At 41.8% G+C, this 18,032-nt stretch overlaps 2 protein-coding genes across 2 annotated transcripts; both read left to right on the top strand.

The window, feature by feature from the left end:
• Positions 1-1,509: 1,509 nt before the first annotated feature.
• Positions 1,510-2,439, top strand: LOC144293225 (olfactory receptor 4X2-like). Its single transcript, XM_077864319.1, has one exon. The coding sequence runs from the start codon at positions 1,510-1,512 to the stop codon at positions 2,437-2,439; it is 930 nt and encodes a 309-aa protein (XP_077720445.1).
• A 12,552-nt stretch (positions 2,440-14,991) lies between these two features.
• Positions 14,992-15,921, top strand: OR4X1 (olfactory receptor family 4 subfamily X member 1). The gene has a single exon (XM_077864281.1). It carries the CDS (start codon positions 14,992-14,994, stop codon positions 15,919-15,921), a length of 930 nt encoding a protein of 309 aa, XP_077720407.1.
• Positions 15,922-18,032: the final 2,111 nt, after the last annotated feature.

Consider the following 18,032-nt stretch of genomic DNA (forward strand, 5'->3'; position numbering starts at 1 on the left):
AGATGGTCACAAAACAATTATAGTTTAGTGTGAAAAGTGCTATGGTTTGAAAATGTTCTGTGAGAAGAGGGCCGCTGACTATAAGGGCTTATGGATTTAGAAGATAGATTTCCTATCTGAGAAGAATTCAAGGCAGTATAGAGGATGGGAACTTAAGTTCTGGGATGGGCTGGGAGTGGGATCTACCTGTAAGGCAGGAGTATCTCCAAGCTACAGTTTGGACATTGAATCTCTGAGAGGTTAAAGAACTTTTTAGATATCACATAGATAATCACCTGAAGAAACCTAATGTAAACCCAGGAGTCTGGACTCCTAGCAGTACTTCCTCTGATGAATGGCCTGTTGGTAAAATTCCCCAGCTGAGCTGAGAGTTTGGTCTCTCTCTAGTCTCTGCTGCCATCTTTGTCTCTGAAGGCATAAACTCTATCTATGATTCCCTTCTGGCTCATAGTGGTCCTTCATCAGCTGAGCCTGCCCCAGATGCTAGAGCAAGAAAGCTTTGTGGCATGAATGAATGTCATGAACCTCACTGTAGGAGGAGCTGTATTGATACACACAGACCTCAGTCACCTTGGTCCAGAATGGATGAGGACAGTGTGCAAACCAGTCAGTGCACAGTCTTGGTGATGACCCAAGGTGTTGGAAGGCTGGATGTGGAGAAGGTTGTGTCAGAGCATAAGTGGACAGTTGGGACAGAGGGTGTTTGTGCTTCTCTTGCCACTGGGGGGCATATGATAGGAGATATCAGTGAAGAGAAGAATTGTGTATGGATTGAACCGGACCCTTGGAATGGGATGAAATCACCAAGTGACCAAGCGTAGAAGGAGGGAATTAGGAGAAGCAAAAATAAGAACGAATGCTGAGTGTCAAGGGACCTCTTTTCTGAAGAGTCTGAAGAGTAAATGGAGAGGTAAGAATCATGTTCTGCAAACCAAGGATGGACAGGGAACAAAAGGAAGTGGGAGGGAGAGAAGCTGAAGGCAAAAGATAGCTAAAAGCATTCAGACGTCATAGGGAGACCTCTAACATGGAGACAGCAACACTATCCTTGCTGCCACCATCATCTGAGGGGGCATTTTTCTCCTAATAGGTGCCCCCTCCATGGGTCTACTCCCACCAGTCCAATCTTTACATACAAAATGATTTTGCTTTCCAGTTAACTAGCATTCCTGGTGAGTCCCCATTGTCTGCAGGATAAACCCCCAAATGCGTAACAGTCCTTCTGGAACTGGTACTAGACTATGTTTCTAGTTTCATCTTTGCTCTTCTGCCCTTCACTCCAGCCACACGTGAGTGGATTTTCATGGGCTAGTATGCTCTTCTTCATTTTTGGAATGATCTTCCCCTTTTCTACACCAAACAAACTAACTTCTACTCATCTTTCAATATCCAGCTCACAAGCTTTTCAAGTTTGAGAGGGATTATTATATAATTCATGCACTTGATGAATAAATCTTTTGTATCATTTCAGATCGCCCCACCCAAATTACTGCCACCTGAGGCGCCTTCATGGGTAACACACACAATGTGACCGAATTCGTTTTTCTGGGACTTTCTTCCAATCAGGATGTACAGAAAGTTTTCTTTGTGCTGTTTCTGTTTTTGTACACAGCAGTTGTGCTGGGGAATCTCCTCATTGTGCTCATTGTCATGACCAGCAGAAGGCTTGGTTCCCCCATGTACTTCTTCCTCAGCTATCTATCCTTTGTGGAGATCTGCTACTCCTCTACAACAGCACCCAAACTCATCTCGGATTTGCTGGCTGAAAGGAAAGCAATTTCTTTGTGGGGCTGCATGACACAGCTTTTTTTCATGCACTTCTTCGGTGGCACTGAGATCCTCCTGCTCACTGTGATGGCCTATGACCGCTATGTGGCCATCTGTAGGCCCCTCAACTACACCGTTATGATGAACCGGCAGGTATGCGCTGTCCTGGTGGGAATGGCATGGGTGGGAGGCTTTGTACATTCCTTTGCCCAAATCCTTTTGATCTTCCGCTTGCCCTTCTGCGGTCCCAATGTGATTGACCACTATTTCTGTGACCTGCTTCCTGTGCTCAAACTTGCCTGCTCTGACACCTTCCTCATTGGTGTGCTGATTGTTGCCAATGGGGGGACCTTGTCTGTGATCAGCTTTGGGATCATCTTAGCCTCCTACGTGGTCATTTTGCTCCATTTGAGGACTCGAAGCTCTGAGGGGCGGAGCAAGGCCCTCTCCACCTGTGGGTCCCATATCACTGTGGTTACCTTATTCTTTGGGCCATGTATCTTCATCTATCTGAGGCCTTCTACCACCTTGTCTGCAGACAAGACAGTGGCTGTGTTCTACACAGTGATCACCCCACTCCTCAACCCTGTCATTTACTCCCTAAGAAATGCTGAAGTGAAGAAGGCCATGAAGAAGCTGTGGATCAGGACGATGAAGCTAGAAGAGAAATAGAGGCTGAGCTTGGTATTGATCCTTGGGTTTAGAGTGATACGGAGTCCAAATTGAAGGGGCAGAATGAGATGAAGGAAAGTTCATAGGGCTTGTTGTTTCTGGAGTAATTCTAACTATCTCATCTTCAAAAAGTGTATTATAATAACTTGTAAGATAATTCCTCTTATGAATGTACTGTAACTTGATTAGTAATTTTCTGTTAGATGTTGAGATTGTTTCTAATTTTTTATTGCTATAAATAACACTGTGGAAGTATTTTTAAAATATTTGTTTATATATTTGTGTGTGTGTGTGTGAGAGAGAGAGAGAGAGCCAGGGGAGGGGCAGAAGGAGAAGGAGAGAGAGAGAGAGAATCTCCAGCAGACTCTGCTCTGAGCATGGAGCTGGAGCAGGGCTGGATTCCACAACCCTGAGACTAGGACCTGAGCTGAAATCAAGAGTTGGATGCTTAACTGAGTTGGATCCATCCTGGTGCCTCACTGTGGAATCATTCTTGAACAGAATTCTGCAATTCTGTTAGACTCACTTGCTATAGTAAATTTACTGTGCTAAAAGGTACAGTGACTTTTGATGTATAGTGTTAAATTGATTTTTAAGAAAGATTGTAACACTTTCCTTGTGAAAGCACTCTTGACGAATTGAACACTGTTCTTAAACATTTTCTTGATGGGAAACAAGATTTTATATAGTTTCAAAATATATCCCTCCACAAAATACTTATTCATTGCAAAAGAAAAAATGTAACTCTACAGTAGAGAAAACCAGAAGACAGCTCCTCAAATGATTACCCAAATAAACATCATCGGTTCTGAGACTGGGGAGGCACATTACTGTGGAATATCACTACTGTGGTGTCCTACCCAAAGTACTTATCATGTGAGTCTAACCCATGATAAAATATCAGGCAAATCCCAATTGAAAAACATTCTGCAAAATTAATAGCTTGCCTTCTTCAAAAGTATGAAAAAGAGATTGAAGAATTTCTCTAGATTCCAGATGCAGATATAGATAGTTGAAGGTAACCTGTGATACTTGACTGGATTCTGTACTAGATGAAGGTCATTAGTGAGCATGAGCTGTGTAGATGAGATGCTAGAATTGTATCAGAGTTACTTGCTGATTCTGATTATTGTAGTATTGTTTATGTCAGAGAATATCTTCTGATTGGGGAAATGGGGATTGTTATATCAACTTTGAAACATTTCAGAAAAAATTCTGTTTGCTTACCTATCTATTGAGAGAATGAATGATAAAATGTGGCAAAGTATTAATTTTGGGGAATTTGAATTATAACTACACAAGAAATCTTTGTATTATTACTGCAACTTTTTTTGTAAATCAGGAATTATTTAAAATATAAAATAAAAATATTTTGCAAGTTATATAGCTTATTGTTTAGTTTACTCTGTGTGTGTGTGTGTGTGTGTGTGTATAGGGATAATTTAGTTAGCTTTGAGTCTTCTTTACAAAGTTTTCAGTGTTCAAGGCTTTACATTTCTATGTGGTAAAATCAACCAGTTCTTTCTTTTGGCTTCTTCCATTGTTTCTGTGTTTAGATGATTATACAGAATTAGTTGAATTTATCTTTTCTTTTATAATGACTTTAGTTTTTAACTTAGTTTTGTGCGAGGGTAATATATTCATAAGGGTTAGAAAAATCAACAAAATAATGTGGTGCATAAGTAACATATTTCCTTCCATTTCTTTCTTCATTCTTCCTTTCCCCTGCCACAACCCCACTGGAAAAAGACTTATATTCCTATGTTTCTTTTGAAGTTTCTTTAAGCAAATTCATGTATAATATGTATTCTTATTTCTTATTTTACCTTTTACATGAACAATAAGATATTATATAAGTGGATCTGAAACTAGCTGTATTTACTTAACAATATATCTTGGACATTTTTCTATATTAGCACACAGAAATCCAGGTGCTTCTGTGCAGAAAGAAGTTTCTTAATTTGTGTAATCCCACTTGTTTATTTTTGCTTTTGTTGCTTGTGCTTTTGGTGTCATTTCAAAAAAAAATTTGTTGCCAAGACCAATGTCAAAGACCTTTCTCCTATGTTTTCTTCCAGGAGTTTTATGGTTTCAGGTCTTACATTTAAGTCTTTAATCTATTTTGAGTTAATTTTTGTCAATAGTGTAAGATGGGGGTCCAGTTTTGTTCTCCTGCGTGTGATTATCCAGTTGTCCCATCACTGTTTTTTTTTTTTTAAGATTTTATTTATTTATTCATGAGAGACACAGACAGAGAAAGAGAGAGGCAGAGACAGGCAGAGGGAGAAGCAGGCTCCATGCAGGGAGCCTGACGTGGGACTCGATCCTGGGTCTCCAGGATCACGCCCTGGGCTGAAGGTGGTGCTAGACCACTGAGCCACCTGGGCTGCCCTGTCCCATCACTGTTTACTGAACAAACTATCCCTTCTCCATTGTGTATTCTTGGCACTATTATCAAATATCAGTTGATTGTGTATGCAAAAATTTATTTCTGGGTTCTCTATTCTGTTCTACTGGTCTATATGTCTGTTTTTATGCTAGTACCATATTGTTTTGAAAACTGTATTTTTGTAATATAGTTTATTTTATTATTAAGATTTTATTTATTTGAGAGAGAAAGGGAGAGAGGAGAGAGAGAAAGAGAGAGAGAGAGAGAGAGAGAGAGAATGAATAAGTGGTAAAGGGAGAGGGAGAAACAGACTCCCTGTGAGCAGGGATCCCAATACCAGGCTCAATCTCTGAGATCATGACCTGAGCCAAAGCAGGTGCTTAGTGACTGAACCACCCAGGTGCCCCTTTGTAATATGGTTTAAAATTAGGAGGTGTGACATGTTCATATTTGTTCTTTCTCAGGATGCTTTAGTCATTTGTAGTCTCTTGTGGTTCCATATGAGATTTAGGATTTTTTTTCTATTTCTGTGAAAAATGCCACTGAAATTTTAACGGAGATATCCTTGAATCTATGGATGGCTTTGTGTAGTGGGGACATTTTGCAATATTAATTCTTTTTTGTCCATGAATATGGAATATTTTTCCATTTATTTGAGTCTTCTCCAGTTTCTTTCTAAAGTCTTATAGTTTTCAGTGTACAGATTTTTCACTTCCTTGGTTAGATTTATTCCTAAGTACCTTATTGTTTTTATGCTATTATGAATAGAATTTATTTCTTTGTTAGACCATTCTTAATGTATTGTCACACAGCTGACTTCTGTATGTTGATTTCATGTTCTTAATTAATTTGTTGATGAGTTCTTACAGTTTTTTTAATGGAGTCTTTAGGGGTTTCTATGTATAAGATCATGTAATCTGCAAAGAGGGACAATTTACTTCTTTCTTTTGAATTCTGATGCCTGTTATTTCTTTTTCTTGCCTATGTGCTCTGGCTAGGACTTCCAGTACTATGTTAACTAGGAGTGGTGAAGAATGAGCATCCTTTTCTTTTTCCTGATCTTAGAGGAAAAGCTTTTAGCTTTTCACCATTGAGTATGAGATTAGCTGTGGGCTTATCATATAACTGTGTACTACAGATATGTGGTTAACATACCACCATATTGCAGTATTAGAGTATTCAGAATTTGACCATATCCTTATCATTACCGGTGTGGTGTACATTTTCATGTTTTCACATTACTAATTAGCATGCTTTCATTTCAGCTTGAAGAACTCCTTTTAGAATTTCTTCTAAGTCCAGTATAGTGGTGATGAACTCTACCAGCTTCTGTCTGTTTGGGAAGGTCTGTATTTTGCCTTCATTTCAAAGGATTACTTCTGTATAAAGTATTTTTGGTTGGCAGTTTTTTCCCTTTATCACTTTGAATATACTATTCTACTCCCCTAGCTTGGAAGGTCTCTGCTGAGAGCCAGTGATAGCCTTGGAGGTTTCTTGGGTGAGAGGATTTTTTTTTCTCTTGCTGCTTTTAAAATTCTGTCTTTGCTCTTAAACAGTTGCATTATAATAGTTTTCAAGAAGATCATTTTGTATTGAAATTTGGGTGACCTATTAGCTTCATGAACTTGATGTCCAAATATCTCCCCAGATTTGGAAAATCTGCAGCCATTATTTCTTTAAATAAGCTTTCTTCCCCCTTTCCCTCTCTTCTCCTTCTGGGACTGCGGTAGTTCTAGGCTGTTTCTTTTAATGATATCCTATTGTTCTCACAAGCTTTCTTTTTTTTTTTTTTTTAAAGATTTTATTTATTAATTCATGGGAGAGAGAGAGAGAGAAGTAGGCTCCAGGCAGGGAACCCAAGGTGGGACTCGATCCCGGGTCTCCAGGATCACACCTCAGGCAGAAGGTGGCGCTAAACCGCAGAGCCACCGGGGCTGCCCACTTTCTTTTTTTTTTTTAAATACATTTATTTTTTATTGGTGTTCAATTTGCCAACGTATAGAATAACACCCAGTGCTCATCCCGTCAAGTGCCCACCTCAGTGCCCATCACCCAGTCACCCCCACCCCCCGCCCACCTCCCCTTCCACCACCCCTAGTTCATTTCCCAGAGTTAGGAGTCTTTCATGTTCTGTCTCCCTTTCTGATATTTCCCACTCATTTTTTCTCCTTTTGCCTTTATTCTCTTTCACTATTTTTTATATTCCCCAAATGAATGAGACCATATAATGTTTGTCCTTCTCCGATTGACTTATTTCACTCAGCATAATACCCTCCAGTTCCATCCATGTTGAAGCAAATGGTGGGTACTTGTCGTTTCTGATGGCTGAGTAATATTCCATTGTATACATAGACCACATCTTCTTTATCCATTCATCTTTCGATGGACACCGAGGCTCCTTCCACAGTTTGGCTATTGTGGACATTGCTGCTAGAAACATCGGGGTGCAGGTGTCCTGGCATTTCATTGCATCTGTATCTTGGGGGTAAATCCCCAGCGGTGCAATTGCTGAGTCATAGGGCAGATCTATTTTTATCTCTTTGAGGAAACTCCACACAGTTTTCCAGAGTGGCTGCACCAGTTCACATTCCCACCAACAGTCTCACAAGCTTTCTACACCTTTTTATTCATTTTTTCTGTGTTCTCCTTTGACTGGATAAATTCAAAAGTCTTGTCTTCTACTCCTAGATTCTTTCTTCTGATTCATCATTTCTGATGCCAATGTTCTCTGTTGAATTATTTTTCTTTTCATTCACTGTAGTTCATGGCTGCTGAGTTTCTATTTGGTTAGCTTGACTGTGGTAATCATTTCACAATATATACATATATCAGACCATCATGTTATATGCCTTGAATACCTACAATTTTTTTCTTGTCAACCATACTTCAATAAAACTGTAAAAAGTAAAATAATCCAAATGTTAGTTATTTTTACTACCTTTCTAAGCAAATAGTGTGTGTGTGTGTGTGTGTGTGTGTGTGTGTGTACATGTGCATAAGCATATGTGGCTGTGTGGCAGGGAGGTGTGATATAAGGCAAAGAAGTGTTCTTTCTCTCTACATCCTTTAGGCCAGCAGAAATGCATGTATGGATCACTATTTGTGTTTCTCCATGCCATTTGTCCAGCCTTTGTTGCTCTTAGAAGTCCTTCCCAGCTGTTAATGATACTGAGAATTTTCAACAATATTTTCTCCTCCAGAGTTTTCTTAGTGAGAAGTGGAGAAAGGCTGAGCCTACTACCATAGCCAATGTCATTTAGTATGAAACTAATAAATTAGGAAGTTATTGATGTATATGCAGAAGGAATTAACATAGGTTTCTTAAAGTAGTGATAATTTCTGGAACTTTAAGAAATGGGGCAGCCTGGGTGGCTCAGTGGTTTAGCGCCGCCTTCAGCTCAGGGCCTGGGCCTGGTCCTGGAGACCTGAGATTGAGGCCCACGTCGGGCTCCCTGCATGGAGCCTGCTTCTCCCTCTGTCTGTGTCTCTGCCTCTCTCTGTGTCTCTCGTGAATAAATGAATAAAATCTTAAAAAAAAAGTTTGATTTTTGCAGTGTTTCAGATGGATTATGGTTAGGAGGAAGAGATCGAATATATACCATAGATTGACAATTTGTTTGCCTCAAGATATAGAACTTTGATGAAGCAGGATTACTACACAGAGCAGAAGAAAATGGGGGGGCATTTTCTATGTTGGTTTCCCACTGGTCTCTTTGTTTCCTAATGGGGGACGTATTTGGGCAGGAAATGTTACACTTAGGCATCTAACCCAGGTGGACGGTTTATTAGTTGGATAGGTTTAAACCATCCTCCTAATCTTTCTGAGTCTCGGTTACTGAATCTGTTGAATGGGAATAGTGGCTACTATAGTAGAGTGGTACTTTGACTATCTGTGAGATGTTAGAAAGGTTGAAAGACACAGTTCTGCCCAACACAAGTGTGATGTATTGTTTCTAGGAGACTGTGCCTAGCAATTTGGGAGCTCTAGTCTTCCTGAAACCCTTGCAGATGAAAACCACGTGCTGACAATTTGTGGGAAAACACTTAGAATTTTAAGAATGAGCAGCTGAAAGAGTCAGGAAGGGTCAGGTTAGCAATGCTACCAGTACATGAGATATCTCTGCACAATACTTTTTCCTTTCCGGCTATTTTCCCACATTTATGGTGAATAATATGAACAAGGTGATCTGGAAGACTTTTCCAGGTCTAGTATTCTCTGGTCAGGTGACAGCAAATAGATGGGTCTTGCTTTTTTATTGAGTCCGAAACCCTGCGTCCTTTGATGGGATCATTTAGCCCATTCACATTCAGAGTAACTATCGAAAGATATGAAGTTAGTGTCCTCGTAATACCTATTCAGTCCCTGTTTTTGTGGATTATTTCTTTGGGCTTCCTCTTTCTTTTACAGGGTCTCCATTAATATTTCTTGCAGAGCTGGTTTGGTGATCAGGTGATGTGTTGGAGTATGTGTGTGAAGTGGTCCAGGTCCACTGGGTTCAAGTCTCCCTGGAACTCACTGGCATCATTGGTCTAATGAGGGGTGAAGTCAGAATAGAACACCAGGAACCTCTTAAGGAAGCATGTGGTGGGGACAGAGGGATGTGATACTGAGCTCCTCTCTGCCACTTGCTTGAGAATGCAGAGGGAAACCTCTAGGAGCCAGGATAAGAGGGGGTTAATCATGCGGGACAAGTAGAAGTACCAACCTCATAATTGGATTAATTAGAGCTATGTTCCTTAACCTCTGAAGGAAGCAATTGGGAAGTTGACTTTTGCTCTTTTCAGAAACTCCCCAGACAGGAGATGCTAAAAAGTTCAGGGAATTTAATTCTCTGATCGAAGTCTACATCTCTTACACCTTAAATGCTCTCAGTTTCACAGTCCAGCAAATATTTTCCTCAAACCTGCTGGATGTTAGAGTAGACTGGCTCTGTTCCATTCCCCTGTGACTTTCTTAGTGAGAAAGTTATGAAGTGCTGGAGGCACATGGAGGTGGTGGCATTGATGGCACCTGGTGAGTCCACAGGAGAAGACCAGAATCTAGTGGCACCTTTATGTGTGGAACAGATTCTGAGGCAGTTCATTCACTGAGCCCTTACCAGGGGTGGGCAGACCCTCAGGCAGAGTATTTCACACACACATTGGCACATTTCTGGTGTTACTCTGGCTTCCACACACATCCGTGTATGGGGAGACTTTCTTAGATTTACTTACTCTTTCAGCTGATGGGGCAGACCTTAGACATTATCCTGTTGAAGTCTTTCCTGCCTACTTAAATCACAGGGCCAGAAAGTAACTCTGTAGCTTGGCTGAGAGCAGTTGTATTGGTGATTCTCACCAGAGCTGCTAGTAACATGGCCAGTGCAGAGCCATTTGCAAAGCTAGTTTTTAATTAACTACTGACTCATGCATTTTTGAGAAATTCTTTTGAAAAATTGAAGGGGCCTAAGATATTCTAACATCTGGCCTTCTCTTGTAGAAATGTAGGCATTAGTCTCATTTGAGCCTGGATGGAGATTAGCCTATACAGAAGCATACATTTTGCTGAGGACCTCCTGAATCAAGATTTCCAAGTTTTAGATCAATGAACGCTAACATACTCCTTTTTTAAATTATTTTTTTAAAGATTTTATTTATTTGAGAGAGAGAGAGAGAGAGACAGAGAGAGACAGAGAGCACAAGAATGGGGAGGGAGAAGATGATTCCCCACTGAGTAGGGAAGCCCAATGTGGGACTTGATCTCAGGACCCTGAGATCATGACCTGAGCTGAAGGCAATTAACTGACTGAGCCACCAAGGTACCCTAACACAGACCTTTTATTTCTCTTATCAGTTTATCTGTAGAGGTTGTTAGTGAAGCAAATACATTTTCCTGGAGTGACTAATGGAAGTGAGTCAGTCTTCTGACTACAAAAGATTCAGAAGATAAAATTAAGAATCAAGGCAACAAACAATATTCAAGGTGGGTTCATTCACTTAATCTCTATGGAGGCATGTTTTGGAATTATTTTCAAAAAGAGACCTTATTATTATTATTTTTTATACTATATATCCCTACATTTCCTTTAGCCTCTGTGCTGTTTACAAGACACTCACAGTGATACCTTGTTTTTGAAATAGTAGCAGATGGAGGATTCAGGTATCAAATAAAAAACTCATATTAACATCTGAGTTCCCAGCTCTGAGGAAGATGTGACAATGGCAATAAGAGACACTTCAAAAATTTTTGAAGCTTACACTATCACGTTGGAGAGATGTGACAGGGGCATGTGAAACTGCTAGAGAACAATACAACCCTTGATGGCAAAGTGCTGGAGCCAAGATCTCAAGTCACCAAGGCATGTCTGGCATGCACAGGCTTCTTGCCCTGGCAGCCCAGTTTGGCCCACTCCAGAAACACCCTCTCCTGACCTGGGAGAGGCTCAGGCTATCTGCATGGAAATTACACCTATAACATTAGGATAGTGGAGAACTGAGCCAGCCCACATTATTGTTCATTTTCTTGCTGGCAAATATTTTGATATTTTGCTCTTCAGCTCTGCTTTTCCTGTGCTACAAACAAGAATCTCCTATCTCTGTGACTCCCACTCCTGTTCTGGAAGCCAGCTGTGCGTGGGCAGCAGGGGAGGAGCCGGTGGAGGAGAGAAGAGTGAAGCAGGTGTTGGGCCTGAAGCCCTGGAGCCTGGTCTAGTCCAGCCTCTGTCCGACCAGCCATGTGGTTCTGGGCTCAGATTCCCCCTTCTGTGGGAGGGGGAATTCATGAGCTTCTTTCCAATTCTAGCAGCTTGTGATGGCGCTGTGAGGGAACTGGCAGGAGAAGCCCTGCGCGACTCCTCTGGTGAGAGACATCACTGGAGGAAAAATGCAAGAAGAGGATGCTGGAAAAGGCGGGTCAGAGCAGTATTATTTGTCAGAATCCACAGAATGAGGAGTTCCACGTCAGGAAAGGTGTAGTGAGAAATCATACGGTAGGGCAGTTTGTTGTGAAGATTTGAAAAATGTACACAGAGGTTGTTTATTTGGGCCACTGTGTTTAGACTTCTCTAAGTGCATCCCTGTTTAGGTTTTCTTCACCACAAAACCTGGAAGTGTGCAGTTACTTGCTGTTTGAGAGGAACACATACTTACCTTTTGAGTCTCATCCTTGGACCTGCCAGTTAAAGAGTCAGAATTAATGTCCCCAAGGTGACATGTCACTGCACTGTTGGTGGTTTACCACTCTGATGATCTCTTTGTGAAATTACCTCTCAAATGTTTTCCATTTCCTTTTTTTTTTTTTTAAAAAGATTAGATTCATTCATAAGAGACACACAGAGAGAGGCAGAGACATAGGCAGAGGAGAAGCAGGCTCCCTGTGGGGAGCCTGATGTGGGACTCGATCCTAGGACCCCGGGATCACAACCTGAGCCAGAGGCAGATGCTCAACTGCTGAGCCACCCAGTTGCCCCATATTTTCCATGTTTACTCAGAGTTTTGAAAATGTTAATTTCCTTTTCATCCATTGTAAAGACTTAAAAACTTTAACATTTAAGAGCAAAGTTTGATGGTTACACTGTATATGCATCTTGCTCTGTTACCTTCAATAACTTTGGAAAGAAAAACACTGCTATTTTTTTGAAAATCTGAAATCTAAAGTTGTGCTTACCAATCATCTGTGAGGAACTCTCTGATACTTGAAATCAAAAGCAATGATGGAAACACATTGGAATGTACTTGAAATCAAAAACAATGTGTACTTGAAATCAAAAACAATGATGGAAACACAGCATGTACCTTCAAATCTAATTTCACAGAGATTATTTGCCTAGTAATAGAGCCATCTTTGCCACCGGGGTGAAACATGCCCATCTATGATTCCTGCTCTGTGCATAAACATCTGAGGGTGAAATATTGGCCAATGGAGGGTGGGTCAGGTGGGGCATGGAAGAGACTGTGGGAGGTCAGGGAAGGGCCCAACTGTGAGAGAATAGTCTTATGCTGATTTTGTAGATAAGGAAACAGGCTCAGAGAGGTTGAGTCACTTGCCCAAGGCCACACAGCTGATGTTTGAACTGAGGTATGTGTTTTCCAAAATGTAAATGCTTCCACCATCCCTCTTGCTCCTGGAGAGTGACTTACGGTGATTGCCTAACAACGGTGTCATATCTGTCTTGCCTTACCCCATAATGTGGAGTGGGTTTTCTACAGTAAGTGTCAGAGTTTCTCCAACTCAGTTATTCCAAATCCTCTGAAACTCACCAGGCTCCCTAATAGGCAGAAGACAGAAGCTAACGTGGGTGGGAAACAAAGTTGTCAAGTTTCAACCATTGTGCTTGGAGGTGGGTATGGAGATGGAGGAATGTGAATCATTTGAATCTGATTAATTAATAAATAGTGGTGAAACAGCAGAACATACAAATTTACTACCTAAACCATTTTTAAGGGGCAGTTCCGTGGTATTCAGGTGCACCCATGGCCACCTTCGATCTCGAGAACTTTCATTGGCCGGAACTGAAGCTCTGCATCCATTAACTCCACATCCGTGGCTCCACTGTTCTCCCTTCTGCGTCTATGAACTTACCACCCTAGGGACCTCATATAAATGGACTCACGCAGTATTTCCTGTTTTGTGGCGGGCTAGCATGTTGCTGAGCATATTCAGTCCTGTTTCATTTTGGAGCCCACTGTTTGTAGGCCTGTTGTAAGGTGCTTAACTCAGAACCCAGAATGCTGCAAGACCACACAAACAAAGGTGGGTGTCAGGACTGCCTAGTGAAGTAGGAGCCTCTACTTTGTCCCCAGCACACACTGTACTAACAGTGTCTAGCAGAGTTAAAGCATCCTCAATTCTGATACTCTTATCAATTTTAATCTTACACAGTTATAATTTGCTTAGAAACTTGTAAGGTCATTCAGTTCTCAACACAGCACCATGGAAAGACATGATTTTTGTTTGCCTGATGAAAATGACAGGCTTGCAAGGATTTTTGGATTTGTTCAGTGTCACACAGCTGGTAGGCAGGTCCAGGTCCTCTGACTCCAAACTCAGGGTTCTTGTCACCAGGTCACAGTGCCACGGCTGCTCTCCCCCCGTGGAGGGCTGGCCTATATTGCAAGCTGGCTGTCAAGTGTGGGAATATCCACTGTGGGGTCCTTTGTGTTTGTTGGCAAGGCTTATCTCACTCTGGGGAGGCTGTGATTATGGATCCTCTGTGCCTGGTCACCCTCTTCAGTGTTCAGAGACCTCTGCAGTGCCTGTTGGGGTCTCTCTAGCCTGTCTTTGCTTCAAGAGGCCATCCTGCACCCACCTCAGCCTCTTTCCCTTCTTAGACCTTCTGTGTTCTGAGGCCCCCAGTTAGCATGCTGGGACATCTGGGGAACAGTAGGCTGTTAAGAAGGGGGACTTACGTGATTTTTGAATCGTTCCTTAGACATTGGCCAGGTCTGTCTAATCAGATGTTGTTTAGACTTTGAGGCAATCAGCAAGCAAGTGACTCACATCTTCCTTTTCCATCTCTCCCTTCCTTTATGGACAGTGGTCAGAATTGATAACTGTCCTTTGCTATTCCCGCTTTTTAAAAATGTCTGCTAGGGAGCCTAGTTGGTTTATAGGTTGCAAGATGAATGAGACTGAGGAGGTCTAGCATTCACTGTAAGACATTCGTTCTGCATGAAGGTGTAAGACAAGACTGATCTGAAATCTAAATTATACAACCAGGCCCATTTCAGGAGCTTAAGGTATGATGGAAGCGTCTGAGTCTTGAAGGATTCAGAGCACCGTTCAGGTATGAGCTGTGAGGCCCTGACATAGTAACTGGATCTCTGAGGCTCAATGTTCTTATGTTGAAAATATCCTGTCATTTCTTTTTTTTTTTTTTTTTTTTTATCCTGTCATTTCTTTGTGAGTATTCATTACCTACTGCAGGTGCCTGCATTAGAGAACGCACTTACTACATTATTACAAACTCAATCCTATTTTAGGAATGAAACCAGACATTTGATGATTATTGTTTTGTCCACTTGTTTCAAGGAGAACATGTTTTGGAGAAGCCCAAGGCTGAGAGGGGACTCAAGAGGGAAAGGATGACAATTGTCTTCCATGGCCTAGAGGGATGTGTCTACTTATTGAAGGAGAGCTCTTCAAGTTCTTGGTTCCAGTCCATTCAGCTTCTGCGCTTTAGAACATGGCGACTCCAAGCAATGTGACTGAAATCATTCTCTTGGGATTTTCCCCCAACAGGGAGGTGCAGAAGACTGTTTCTGTGCTGTTTCTCCTCATGTACATGGCCATTGTGCTGGGTAACGGCCTTATTGTGGTGACGGTGATGGCCAGCAAAGGGCTCACCTCCCCCATGTATTTCTTCCTCAGCTTCCTGTCCTTTGTGGAGATCTGTTACTGCTCTGTCACAGCCCCCAAGCTCATCCTTGACTCTTTTATTGAAAGGCAAACCATTTCCCTCAAGGGCTGCATCACACAGATATTTTTCCTCCATTTCTTTGGTGGTACTGAGATCTTTCTCCTGACAGTGATGGCCTATGACCGCTATGTGGCCATCTGCAAGCCCCTGCACTACACCGTCATCATGAACCGGCGTGTGTGTGGCCTCCTGGTGGGTGCAGCATGGAGTGGGGGCTTGCTGCATTCTGTTGGGCAGACATTCCTCATTTTCCAGCTGCCCTTCTGTGGCCTCAAGGTCCTTGACCACTACTTCTGTGATGTCCATCCTGTATTGAAGCTGGCCTGCTCAGACACCTTCCTCATTGGTGTGCTGATCATCGCCAATGGTGGCTCCATTTCAGTGGTCAGCTTCATGGGGCTGCTTGCTTCCTACTTGGTCATCCTGTACTCCCTGAGGACACAGACCTCAGAAGGTCGGCGCAAGGCTCTGTCCACCTGTGCCTCTCACATTGCAGTTGTGAGTCTGTTCTTCATACCCTGTTCCTTTGTCTACATGAGGCCCTGTGTCACCCTCCCTGCAGACAAGATAGTTGCTGTGTTTTACACAGTGGTCACACCTCTCTTAAACCCCATCATTTACTCCTTCAGGAATGCTGACATGAAAAATGCTATGAGAAGACTGATGGGGAGGACAGTGATCTGGGGAAATAGATGATTTAATTAGGAGAAATAGGAGGAGTGAGGGATGGGAAGTTGGGGCAGTGACATCTCACTCTGTGTCTACCTTTAATTGACAGGCTGGCATTGGGCCTTTTACCTTTAAATTTCAGTTTCCTCACCTTTGCGAGATTGGACAGGATTGAGGGAGCCTCTCGAATGAGGTCTAGGGGTCTTCTGATGCTGCATTTCCACATTTGACAGTGACCTTGAGGCAGCTTGGCTGGTTTTGAGAAAATGAACTCTTCCAGAAAACTAGGGTCTTTCTGGGAAAAATGAAGAGGTTGGTGGAAGAGGAAGGTTGCCTTGGGGATCAGTTGTTTGGTTTGGAAGTGCCTGAAACTTTGAATTTGGGGAGGAAGAAGGGAAGGAGAGAAGTAGAAGTCACCAAAATGCTTGGAAATTCTATTAACTTGATATACCAAAAATTTGCCTAGTGGGTTCTGGGCTGACCAGTTGACCTAGAAGCTTTCTGTCCACAGAGCAGAAGGCATTCTGACTCTTGCCAGCAGATTCAGATCAGTTCACATTAGCATTAGAGTCACGTTTTCAAAGAATCAAATGGAACATTGGGAGATTTTAAGTGACTTGAAAGCAGTAAACAACGATACCTACTTGTAGGCCTGAGTTTTATTTTCTGCAGATTATTAAAAATTTGGTGTCTAATAATCTCTTCTGTTCACATATGCCTGTCCTTCCTTATCTCTTGTTTTTCCTCCTTGTGCCTTTAGCTGTTTGGCCCATCAGTTTTCTCAGTCTTCAGCCTCCTGACTCCTTGTGCTTCTCGGCCATTCCCACAATCCACCCCTCTACTCTGCTCTCCTATACCACCGTATTACCTTGTCATTCTTCATCCATGAGCCCCCAACTCCTTCCCAGTCTTCATAGAGGGACTGCCTGTTGATGAATGGTTTAACTGCCCTTGAATCTTCCGTTTGTCATATGATGTTTTAGTCATCTTTTTTGAGTCCTACACCCAAGGTCATGGTAATGTGCCCCTAAGTTGTAACCAAACACTGACCCTCATTCACAGCACAAGATTATCCCCCATATATACTTCCAGATTAATCACTTGGAAGTAATTCTCTTATTATATCTTTCTTTTACCCTCAAAAATCTTCAGTGACTCCTCGTTGCTTTCTGTATCAACCACGAACTCCTGCTTCACATGCAATACCCTCAAGGCATGGCCCTCTCTTAATGTTCTTATGTGTTTTTGAAGACACTTTTATAGACCTCACTGTGTCTTGAACATTGACTTGTGACTTCCATGTAAAATAGGTTTCTTATCTCTACCTGTTAACATCTTACCTACCTTCCAATGCCCATCTGAAATGCTGCTACCTTTAGGAAGCTTCCATAATGATCCTATTCAGATATGTCCTTTTCCTGTTTTTTGAATTCCCACAGCACTCAAGGTCCTTTAAAGCCTTTGCTATGTGTATATCAGTGCTTATTCCCCTCTCATCCCCAACTGTCACTCTCTTGAGAATGTGGCCTGGATTGTACTTATCTTTATATCTTGCTTTAAGTGACATATAGTAAAGCTCAATAAACCTTTGGGCAATTGAATTTCTGGAAGTCATTAGTGTTTCAGGTGTAAAAGTGGTTGTGATATCTCTCTTTTCATCTCAATTATCTAACTGAGATAGCAATGTCATATCACTGAAGACAATCAGTCTTGATATCATTTCTGAGAATAATATTTATAAATAAACAAGGGACTGGTGAGGTGGGTATGAGTCTCCAGTTGAATAGAAGAAGCTGAATCTTAGGGAGATCTCTATTTTGATCAAAGTCACACAACCTGAGTTCAAACCCAGGTCTGCCTGATTTCTAAGCCTTTATTCTTTGTGTGCATCCCTCTGCTTCTCTTTAGAGATCATCAGAACATAAATGCATATAAGTCTCTGAATTCCAAATCAGCAGGTTGATAATCTCCTTATTGTCAGGTATTTTCTTCTGGAATCACTTCAAAGTAAATAAAAACTGTTTTTAAAAACTATGTAGCATAGCAGGCACTCCTATGGTGGCTCAGGCAGTTAAGCGTCTTGGCTCAAGTCATGATCTCAGGGTCCTGGGATGGAGCCCCACATAAGCCTCCCCATT

The sequence above is a fragment of the Canis aureus genome, chromosome 21, assembly GCF_053574225.1.
Source record: "Canis aureus isolate CA01 chromosome 21, VMU_Caureus_v.1.0, whole genome shotgun sequence".
NCBI classification, from domain to species: domain Eukaryota; kingdom Metazoa; phylum Chordata; class Mammalia; order Carnivora; family Canidae; genus Canis; species Canis aureus.